General features: G+C 38.3%; 1 protein-coding gene across 7 annotated transcripts in view; it reads left to right on the top strand.

Annotated features, from left to right (window-relative positions):
- The window catches only part of mbnl1 (muscleblind like splicing regulator 1), a 93,202-nt gene that overhangs the window by 42,072 nt on the left and 39,101 nt on the right, over nucleotides 1-12,029 (top strand). For all 7 annotated transcript variants that reach the window (XM_020708221.2, XM_011482486.3, XM_011482487.3 and 4 more), the window contains one exon: nucleotides 1,034-2,025. In XM_020708221.2, the coding sequence (XP_020563880.1) occupies nucleotides 1,852-2,025 (174 nt within the window). In that variant the 5' untranslated portion in view covers nucleotides 1,034-1,851. The remainder of the gene's footprint in view (nucleotides 1-1,033; nucleotides 2,026-12,029) is intronic.

The following is a 12,029-nucleotide window of genomic DNA, read 5'->3' as shown; positions in this document are numbered from 1 at the left end:
GGACCGAGTGGCCCATGGTGGCGGTGGGGTTATGGTATGGACAGGCGAATGTCATGGACGAAGATTACAGGTGCATTTTATTGATGACATTTTGATTGCAAAGAGATATTGTGATGGGATCCTGATGCCTATTGTTTGCCATCCTTTCAAGAACATCACCTGTTACATCATGATAATGCACGGCCCCGTGTTGCAAGGATCTGCACACAATTCTTGGAAGTTGAAAACATTCTAGTTCTTGCATGACCAGTATACTCCCAGGACATGTTACCCATTGAGCATGTTTGGGATGCTCTTGATCGGCGTTTACAACAGTCTGTTCCAGTTCCTGCCAATAACCGGCAACTTCGCACAGTCAATGAAGAGGAGTGGATCAACATTCCACAGGCCACAATCAGCAACCTGATCAACTCTATGCAAAGGAGATATATTGTACACCATGAGGCAAATGGTGGTCACACCAGATACTGACCTGCACAAAAACAAAAATATAACGACAAAACAACACTTTTCACAATGGCCTTTTATTGTGGCCAGTCTAAGGCACACCTGTGCAATAATCAGGGTGTCTAATCAGCATCAAGATTTTGCATACCTATAAAGGGGGGATGGGTTGTCTTAGCAGAGGAGAAGAGTTCACTGTTACAGATTTGTTAACAATATTTTAAAGAAATGCTTATTTTGTGTTTCTTTTTTAGAAAATATTCAGATCTTTGAGTTCATCTCATGACAAATGGGAGCAAAAACAAAAGTGTTGTATTTACTGTATATTTTTGGTCAGATAAGCATGCCTTTTTCTTAACACCCCTGGTATGTTTCTCCTTTAGTTTATGCATGAATGCTTGAGTTACACTGTTAACAGCCTGCTGTTGGATTATCCACCAAATTAGTCTCAGGGCCTCCAAGGGGCAGGATTTACACAAAAATGAATAACAAATGTGTTCAAAATGTGTGTGTTTGTACATGTTGGGGCTTTGTCTCTGAGCTTGTGAGGGGCGCTGCGCTGACATTCTCCCACCCCGTTTGTCCGCAGAGAGAAGTGCCTTCATTTGCTGACCCTGTGGCCGTTTGGCTCCACTGAAGCCGCCTGTGCCTCTGTGCCAGCTCATGACTGTGGGAGCTGCCAGCTACACCAGAGGCATCAAGACTGCCGTGACTGCCAGCCGCGTCCACTGAGGATGTCTTCACACCACTGACACCTCCCTCGTCCCCCCCCCCTGAATTCGGCTCTGTGTGTCTGCCAGACCTCTCCATCTATGCCACTCAGCCCTCTGCTGCGGAGGCCAAATACTTCCTCCTTCTCTAAAGACAAAGGCTGATACTGAAGACAAACAGTTTTTATCAGCTCCTGTGAGCAGAAGGAAATTGTCTTACTGCTGTCCTCTCATCTGGTCTCCTGCTACTTCTCTTCCTTTTCCCCTCTTCCCCCAGCTTTTTGTTTTGTCATCATGGGCCAGCGTAATCAATAATCTTTTTTGCTATTTGTTTCATCTGACAACTCAGTTGAGGATCAAGAAAACCGGCGTGCTTCTTGAAAGAGAGATAACAGGGTTTGCATCTGTGACCCTTACTAGTTCATGTCCTGAGTAAAAGGTGCCGAGGTCTCTTTTTTTTTTAGCCACAGACTGACTCCTATGAGGAACCACTGGTGCTAAGTGAATCAAAGGCGTCACAGGCTTCATTCAGATCAAACGTCGGGAGCAAAACCACTCAAGTTTAGTTTTTTCTCATGTCCTTTATCTACTTTTTGCCATCATTTCCCTCTGCGTTGCTAAAACCATATCGACAAAGAAATAGCTCCTTTTGCTGGATAACTTTTCCTAATAAGCGATCCCTGCTGTCGGGTTCGAAATGGCAGTGAATGTGACACCGATTCGGGACACAAAGTGGCTGACACTAGAAGTCTGTCGGGAATTCCAGAGAGGAACTTGTTCACGTCCAGACAACGAGTGCAAGTTTGCCCACCCTGCCAAGAGCTGTCAGGTGGAAAATGGCAGAGTCATTGCTTGCTTTGACTCACTCAAGGTGAGTGTGACAAACACCTGTGCTGATACAGATAGTTTCATGGATGTTAAGAATGAATCTGGAACACAAATGAGGTCTGTTTTTGTTAAAATGGTCAGTTGTCAAATGAAAGACAATTGTTGTGGACGCCCATGCGGAGCTAAGTCTGTATGTGTTTCCAAATAAGATGAAATGAAGCAATAATTCTGACCAACATCTGTAAATCAGACTCAGAACTTCCTTCCTAGACACATAACTTTAGTGCAGGACTGCCGGCTGGCACATTTCACAGGATTTTGTGCGAGTGTCACTCCTGCTGCCTGAATGAAACAGAAGTAGGACAGCAAAAATGTGTATTTCCCATTTGTATGTGGCTCTGTGAGTATATGCCTGTGTGCTATTTTGAGGTCATGCTCCACAGTGGGGTGATCTCAGAAAACTCTTTAATTTACCGTCTATTTTTGCCTTGGCACCAAAACAACACATTCCCACCAAGCAGCTCTTCTCTGTGAAGAAATAAGAAAAACAAACACAGCAGCACACAGGATGGAAAAGCTGGATGTAGAAGACCAGGCGAGGAAGTTAAACATAATTTTACTGCTTTACTGCACAAGATATTCAGAAACTTAGTAGAGGATTTCTCAGGCCAGATCACTTCCCCATATGACACCATTTACAAAGCAAAGCTTGAAATTCTACAGTTTCATACTTCCACTTAATATATAATTTTTTGTGTCATGTTGCAGAATTTATTACCCTTTTGCTCCACTTGTCTTATTCAAGTGGCTTGCATGTATACATTTTATGAAAAAAGAACCTCAGAAAGATTGGTTAAATAATTGTTCATCTTAATAGGACAAATGCTCTTTGGGCAAGGCTTTATTTGTACAACACATAAAGGGGCAATTCAAAGTGGCTTTTAGAGACACAATAGCTTTGGCACTTCACAGAAATAAAAGTAAATGGATTAAAAATAAAACAAGTTCTATAAAAAAAAATTTGAGTGCAGTGTTTTAATGAGAGGTAGCACAAAAAATCTTATTTGAAGTTTTTACTTCAATGTAGATATAGTTGGGAGCATCAGGAAACTAGTCCCCTTAAAAACCTTTTGGAAAGAAAATCACATTTTTCCAACTTAATCTCTATCAAAGCAAAATGTAAGGAAAACTGTTTCAAACTATGGTGGGCAGCAGTTATTTCAGGAAGTATAGGAACTTGTAATGATTGTTGAAGCAACCTTTTTGCTAAATAAATCAACCTGACGTAATAAACTGTTTAAAACAACTATCCCTATGTAACAAATACATAAATTTGGCCTACTTTAATTTACATCTTTAGTTTATAACTTCTATGGCAACTAAAATGGTTTATTTGCATTGACTAAACCTAAAGTATGATAGATCCATCCCTATGCATACAGTAATACTAGGTATATCTACTTTATCTACTAGGTCTTATCTTGGAAACTTTTGAATCTACTTTTAATGTTGGTCATTTTTTAAATACTTAGTTGAAAATCACGTTAACAGAAGATTTTTTTTTTCATTTATGTGTCAAACCCGTGAAGAAACAGACTTTAAAAGCACACTTTATCATACTTCCTGTCATTTGTTGTACCTTTTCCCCAGCTTTAAAAGCCTTTTACAATGCAAACTAAATCCTGCATTAAAATGAAACTTTATTGAACCTCATCAGGGACAATCATTTAGTGTCACTGTGCTTTTGTCAGAGAGGAATTTTAGTGTGAATGCAGAGTCTAAAAGCTGTTTGATTTAGTTAAATTAGCCATGTTTCCTCCTTTCGGACTGCTGCCAAAAAACACCTCTGCTCTTCTGTGGTTTGTGTGAGACCGAGCAGACACTCTTAGATGTGGACAAAGAATTTGACAGCTGTAGAAAAAGTATTGTATATCGCTGTAGTGTATATAAATTCTGTGACAGTGATTGTTTTGTGTATACATGCAACACAAACCTCAGATCATCATTTGAAATTGAAAAAGTGCTGGACATGAAATCTGCAGTGTAGACTTTCTGAGTTCTTTGCCTTTAATGAATCTTACGGTTCCCTCTTCCATGTTGTTTGCTGGTTCTGTAATTTGCCTGCTATCTGATTGGCATGCTGAGTGCTATTCAGCTGGAGACTGCTAACCTGGTAAGGGGTGGGGATTTCTGGCTAAATCAAGCAGGATGTTGTTACAGCTATGGACTGTTCGGTCGGAGCTGGGTTGTTGAAGGTAGACAGGAATGGTTGCGGGGGGTTTCTGGGGCATTGCACGGATCAGGAGAGTGACGTTCAAACTGAGGGCAATAGACGGCACGGCGGGGATGTGAAGGGAAGCATAGCGGTGTTCACGGAGCCCTTCCCAGCTTTTGGAGCCAGAGCATTCCACAGTCTGCCTCCCTTCCCTGCCTTCATGACAGAATGATAGATCTGCTTTATCTGCAGATGAATTCATAACACAAAGCACGACCCGAAGAGAGAGACAAGGGTATAAGGGAAGGACACGCTGGATGATCTGGGGAGAAAAAAAGGCAGTAAAGTAGGAGATGTTGGTAAATGTGGCTTCACACTCTTGGACAATTTGTCATATCATCCTCCTTTCATTACAGAATCGAAGCCCAACAAAGGAGCAGACAGAGTGTTGCATAGAAAACAGACAGGAAGATGAGATTCTGTCTTCCTTTTTAATCTTTTTCGTTGTATTCATAAAGCTCCAGTTTAATAAAAGTTATTATATGACAGACCTTGTGTTTTATTCATCAGCCTGCTTACAGGTTCCAACAAGTTAAAAAGTGGATAAGGGGATTTTTCACTCTGAATTTATAACAGCAGGTCTTTAGCTCAGCTCCTATTTGTTACTGTGACACTTAACTCTTTCCACATTTGCTCCCCAACAACACCTCTACGTCTAAATAAGGGAACCACTTTATGATGTCATTTTTTCCCCCTTTTTCAGTCCAGAAACCTAACTGCTTGAACACAACCAAGCCTTTGTTCAGAAAACTGTAAAAAGGCCTAATTTGTCTTTACCTAACCGTCTCTTTAAAGATTCTGAAACAAACTACAATTTTACACTTCCCAGAAATCTCCTGGAGAAAATAATGTCTATCCTTTTGACATAAAAAGATTTGGCAACTTGATGTTTTTAACAATTGGCGGCAGATTTAAAGAATAAAGTAAAGAATACTCATTTCCTTGTCTCATGTGTTCTTAATACTTCACCTTCATACTAATGATCCATTGAAGCAACATTCTACAAAAATCCAAAGAGACGATGCTTGAATCTAGTGCATCCTTATCAAAGCATACTCTTTTCACTGACATTTCTAAGATTATATTTAAAAAATGAAAAGTATTTTGATAAAATCTTAAATTTAAATAGAAATACTAGATTTTAATTACTGAAACATAAAATGAAAGCAAGGTGTTTTATGAGAACCCAGTTTACTGTATGTGATGATATTGGAACCAGCAGTGATTGAAAACTGAAGAGAATTTCAAACATTTTAATAGATAATCTGCAGCCGATATTGCAACACACTTGTTTCTTAGGATCTACAATTTCCATCAGGTTTCTGGTCGGCTGTGGTACGCTACACACAAGCATATCTACTCTGAGTGGAAATGTTAGCCTGGTTTAATAAAAACTGCTTCCATTATGTATGATGATATTCTGAGGCAAAAATGAGGCAAGGGATTCCACACGTCCTTCAGAATTTGGCAACAGATCATTGCAGTACCAACAAGTGCTCATAATGGTCTTGACGGGACGTTGAGGAAGCACAGTGGAGAGACAGTGTTCTTCGAATTTGATCACATATTCCAAACCAGTAATCCTCAAAGAGCTAAAATTCTTCTCATCTAAAATGATAGAAAAAATGAAGCTAAAACAAAAATACTGTGAAATATTTTTTTCAAAAATGCGATAGCCTGAAGTGAACAGGAGCAAAAACATTTTTTTAAAAAAGCTGACGTGATCACAAAATATCCAAGAATACATACAGGTTAAATGTTCAATTAATAATGGAAAAATGAACAATTATTAGCATAACATATATAAGCTAATAGCAGAAGTGAGGCATATATGGTAAAAATGCATCTTTAAATTAAATTTAAAGAGATACATGCTCAGGACATGGATTTCAAAAAATAAAAAAAAAACTAAAACAAGTTTATTATTTATAAATAGTAATTCTACCATGTGGAAATATTTCCAATATGTTAATAGGTTTTCATATAACTTCCCTAAAATTAAACCATCCATCTATCCATTTTCCAAACAGGCTTATTCCTTTCAGGGGTCTCAGGGTGGTTTGCCAGTCGATTTCAGGGTCATACAGAGACTGACAACAACAACACACACACACCTCACATCTAATGACAATTAGACTCGCCAATCAGCCTGTTAAGCATATTTTTGGACAGTGGGAGGAAGCTGGAGCCCCCACAGAAATCTAAAGCACGGGGGGAACATGTAAACACACAGAAAGGTCCCTGGTTGGATTTAAACCAGCACCCCTTATCGCTGTGAGGTGAACTGCTGCAACACCGTACAGCCCTTAACTGAGAGGTCTGCAACCTTTGACACTTAAGAGTCTTTCGGGTTTGTTTTCTCACTGACCACAACCCAGTTGGAGCCACAAAGTCTTACTTCACCCTTTAAAAAAATAACACTTTGCTATGTATTTATGTTGCTATCATGATACATATGAATGAACTGTTGTATTGTTGGCATAAATAAACATGAAAATAAGGAGAAATCTGCAGATTTTTTTTATATGAAATAGGAACTTTTGACAGAGGTTCACATGTTCTCACTTTAAAATAAAAGGCATTCTGTGCCATATAGGATTATTTTATTGCAGCAAATGCAGCAGTAGGCTGAGTAACGTGATCAGTGATTAATTAACAATACACAGGTAATTTTACTGTTGTTGGTACATCTCAGGCCTAAATTTGAAAACATAACTAACTAAATCAGAACTACTTAGGTGACCTTCACCGTAATGTAGAACCATTTGGTGCACTTAAAATTCTTGAATTATTTCAAAAATAGAAAATCTCTGTGCACCTCATATAAGAATTCTGGTTGTGCTTACTGACCTCAAATTGATTTTCTATGGTACTGGGCACTGTAAGTACAACTCTGGTAAATTATGAAGCCGTACTGCTTGTTGGAGCATTGTGGGTATTACAGTCAGGAGCGTGGCGGAGTGAATGAGTTGTATAAAAGTTTGACTTATTTGGACTCATTTGTTTTTCTTTTGGCACCTTGCAGTCTGAAAAATATGTAACTTTTTAACAACACTTGCATTTACCTACTAAATTAACCATTCAGATATTTTATTATTTAAACATAATTTGAATCAGAATTTCTTGAATTTCATGTGTATTGTGAGTTGTATCTGGTTTTTGCTGTTTAGATAAGTTTCCTGGAGGGAAAAAGAATACACTTAAGATATTCTACATTTCAAGGGTAACACTTACAAAGGAGAGAAAACAAATACATTATGGTCCTTAAAACAGCACAAAGTGTAGGATGTGAGCGCAGAAGAATGGAGAGAAACAAGACAGCTAAAAGAAGAGATAAGAGAAGAATAGCTAATGTAATATATGTGGATTAGAGCCCCAGTAGAAAACTGTTTAAGTGTCTGTTTGAGTGTGCAGTGGGGATGCAGTATATTGGATAAGAACCTTTAGAAAAGGAAACTTACTCAAACAGAGTTAATCTGCTCTGTATCTGTATTCTGCCGCCATGCACCCGCTGTCATCCTCTTCTCTCATTACCTCTGTTAATCTCATTTTACCAAAGCCGTTCTCGCGCTCCTGTTCTCTTCCTTTCCTTGTCCAGACACTTTCATATTCATTTCACTCAAAGCGATTGTTATCTTTCTCAGGTCTTCATTGCATTCGGGAAGGCTTTTGATTGAATTTAACCTTTTTTGTTCAACGCAGCCAGCAATTAAAAGAGAAAAGTAAAATATTTCAATCATCGCCAACAACTTTGCAGCATAATTACACATGACACCCTTTTATTAAAAGGTTGCTGAATAAAATGCCAAAAATGATAATCTTAGTGCTTAATTTGTATTCAAGTAACATTCTTGTATTGCCCATGAGGAATTCTCTTGTACTGGGGTCGCAGCATATAACGTGTCTGTGATTGGACATGCTTAATGTGCATGATGAACTAAATCAAGAGTCAACAACATTCTACTTTTTTGATGACACTGAAGGTGTTACAGTTCTTAAATCATTATTTTCTCCCAATAAATATTTTTTGTTGTATTTTTGAATATCTGCTTTTATTGTTTTACTTTCAGAATATTTATTTATTTAATATTTTGATATAAATGTGTAGAGTAATTCACTTCATACACTTTAGGCTTTACTTTTTTTCCTATTAGCCCAAATAAATAAATAAATATTAAAGCCTAAACAGAAAAGGGACTGCAAAAAACAAAGACGAAAATAAACTAAAATAATTTTACATTTATATTGCTGTTTAGAACGAGTAGATTTCAGTTGATTGTAATACAAAATATAACAGTAATACTATTTCTAAAACTTCAAGATGCAAGGCATGATTTTTTTCTGTAATATATTACTCGTGTAACACTACTCTCAACACTGGTTTGATTTGTTCTTTGTGATTTGCAGTCATACAAAACTGCAGCTGGTAATATCTACTAATTGGATTGCAGCTTTATATTTATGACATGGCTCATATAATCTATATATTTATGTTCCTATATTTATATAATACTGTAGCAGACTGAATTAGAGCTGGTTGAATGTCAGGGTTCCAGTGATTTATTTTAAGTAAACACACTAGTCAGAAATGCTTATTGGCTTTAAATCTCGTCATTTGGCCACATTGGCATGACTTGTAAAATAGGGGACAGGGATTGGCTAATTTAGATCAAGGGGGTGGGGTCTGTTCTAAACGCTTTTGGAAGTGAGACTGCTTGCAAAGAGCTGTTGCGATTTTAGGTGTTTTGTGTTAAACCTTTTCTACAATGGTCATGGCTGACTGTAGCCATTACAAATAAAGGAAACATCACTTGGACATTATCTCTGTCTCATTGTGGATAAAAAGCTACAATATGTTATTGATTCCAACAATAGTTATGTTTATTTTCATTAAGCAGCACCCTGTGTAATAATAACAATGACTTTTTTTATTTTTCTGCACTCGTCCAGACACTCAACTTGTTTACAATGTGTGTCCAATATTCATTCAAACTCTGTGATGGTAGCCACTGATGTAGCCACAGATGCCCTGGGGCAGACTGACAGAGGCACTTTTGCCAGTACGTGCCTACAGCCCCCCTGACCACTATCAGGACATTCATACGCATTCACGCTCCAGTGGAGCAAGTGTCTTGCCCAAGGACACCCTGACGTTTGGCTGGGGGCAGCGGGGATCGAGCTGCCGACCCGCTCAACCGCCTGGACCACTGCCGCCACAAAAGGAATATACTAGTACTGCAACATTTTTAAAACAGATTTTAACTTCTCCTTTTTAATAATACGTATGATGGTATTTCTAAGCAAAAAAAAATGGATCACCAGAATGATATATTTAGCCCTTTGACAGCAGAATCTGGTTAGAGTTACAGTGGTCAAAGGAATGTCAACACTGGAGCTAAATCTCCCATGTTAAAGGGTTAAACATGTGGTACAAAGCAAGTTATAGAATATATGAAAAAATATACAAACTAACTAAAACACACTTTTAGAAAAATATGGTTGAATTTCTCTGTGTTTTTAGTCACAAACTATATATTTTTTAAACTAAAACAGGTTGTATCTAGTCTACTTCTTACCCATCCTGCAGTGCACTATAAGAATAGGCTTTTATTAGCACATTGCTAAGCAGTGAACACAGCCAGGGGCTATTAACTTTGTCTGAGATGTCTCCTCTAAATGCGTCTCTGTCCTCAGAGAGGCGACCACTCCTGCATCCATCTGTGGATACGCCACATCAGCATCGGCACACACACTCACACATCCATCTTTAGATGTGCTGCATCAGCATGGAGCCATGACACAACAACGCCAGTGCCAAAAACACACACAAGGGCATTGGGTAGCAGTATTTAACTATGCAAATCCATATGTTTGAACCTTTTGGCAACCACCATTTCTCAACTGTAAGTGTCGCTTTGTTTTGTTATGTAAATATCCATTTGCAGTTGCAGACTGTAAATGTAACTTTATAAATGTGTGTTCTTGCAACACTGAAGGGCATCGGATGAAGACAGTCTTAGCAGTATCAGCGTCTCTACAAGTTGAGGTGTGATGTCCCATCGCTCGAATCCTGCTGCTCCTGTTGTTGTGAATGGAATATCTAATCAGCGATAGCCTGATCTATTCCTGCTGGCTCGCCTCACATCCATCCCCACTTCACCGCTCTGCTCACTGACTTCCTGTCCATGCACAAGGATCATTTCCTCCCTTGTCTCTTCCTTCCTGTTCACCTTATTGTCTTCACAGTGCCTTTAAATCTTTCCATTTGTAATTTCTTATGCTGCAAAGCAAACAACTAAATTAAATTTCGGTCAAGTAGGGTGTAAAAGTGACAGACAGACAGAAGAAAGTGAGAGCCATTATTCACCCCAGGACGGGGCGTCGTCTGGCAGATACCCTTGCTGTTTTCATCGTGGAAGAGCCATTAATTCCGTTTTTATTTCCACCACATTTTCCTCACTCTGTCCGGTTCATATACATGCCCTCATGGCTATATGTATTGAAATTGCTGACATGTTTACCATCTGCCACATGAAATGACAAATCAACACAAACAGCAAACCCTTCCAGCAGATCCTGTGACAGCATTGGTCTGTAAACTAGCGAGTCCTGCAGCACAGTGCCACTTTGGCTTAGCAGGGTAATCATGTTGGAGTGACTTTGGTGTCTTCCTAATGCTATTGCAGGCAAAGCGCTGGGGGCTGGGCATATCCCTCACTGCTGCGTCTTTGGACTTCCTCATATGATTATGCATGCATGCGTCCCTGTAGATGTTACAGCAGAAAAGCTCTAAATCTGCATGATAATGAAATTGAGCAGTTAGAATAAAAACATCCAGGATGAAAGTGGAAAAAGGCAGACTTGCTGTTACAATGATATAGCGCATGGACTGACATGATTATGCAGCGGGCAGCCCGCCAGGTTTTTAATTGGTCAACAGTTGTGAATAAAAACGATAAAGTCCATCCTGTTTGTCTGCTGTAAAATGTGTGTCGATGAAGAAATACGTTTTTTTTTCTTTTCAAATAATCAAATAACTATTTGTGCACAATTTTAAGAGTGTTTACTATAGACACACTCAGAGTTTTCTAATTTTTTGTTAGCTAGATTATCCATCAGATTGTAAAGCGCCTGATAAAAACCTGTGGGTTATCTGAGGCATAAAAGAACTGTGAAAAGCAACAGCATACACGTTTTTAAAGCAGAACATTTTTCATGGGTGCACTCTACATTCTTAGCTCTTCTGCTCATCACAGACTCATTTTTTTATTTTTGTGAATGTTTTTCGTCTTTCTCATTTAGATTATTTTGGCTAAACTATATTTGGAATAAAATGTGCGATGTGCCAATTTCTGGGGAGAAATTCATGCAAGTAATGGTCTTCAAAAAATAAAAATGCAAATCATTTTTCATCAGCCAACAGTTTGGTGAAGAAAACTTAGTGTGTCTGAACTCAATCAGCTTTTAGCTTTGACTTAAATTAATTAAAAGAAATTAATTAAATATGTTTTTGGTTGCTGCAAAACATGTAAACATTTAATTGATTATGTTTTTTTTTTATTCCAGAATATTCTTTTTATCCAAAACATTTTGGTAAATGTAGTTCTTGAACAGTATTGATTTGATCACCGTTTATATGGACTATTTGAGAGTGCACCTCAGAGTTAGTGGTGATTCAGTGTTGTGTAAACATAGATTTACATAATTGCACACAAGGGTAACACAGCTAAGATGTTGGAAAACTTTAATAACAGTAAATAGAAAAATGATTG

The sequence above is a fragment of the Oryzias latipes genome, chromosome 13 (genome assembly GCF_002234675.1).
Source record: "Oryzias latipes chromosome 13, ASM223467v1".
Taxonomy (NCBI): Eukaryota; Metazoa; Chordata; class Actinopteri; order Beloniformes; family Adrianichthyidae; genus Oryzias; species Oryzias latipes.
The sequence above is the reverse complement of the archived record's forward strand: the minus strand, read 5'-3'. Positions and strand labels throughout refer to the sequence as shown.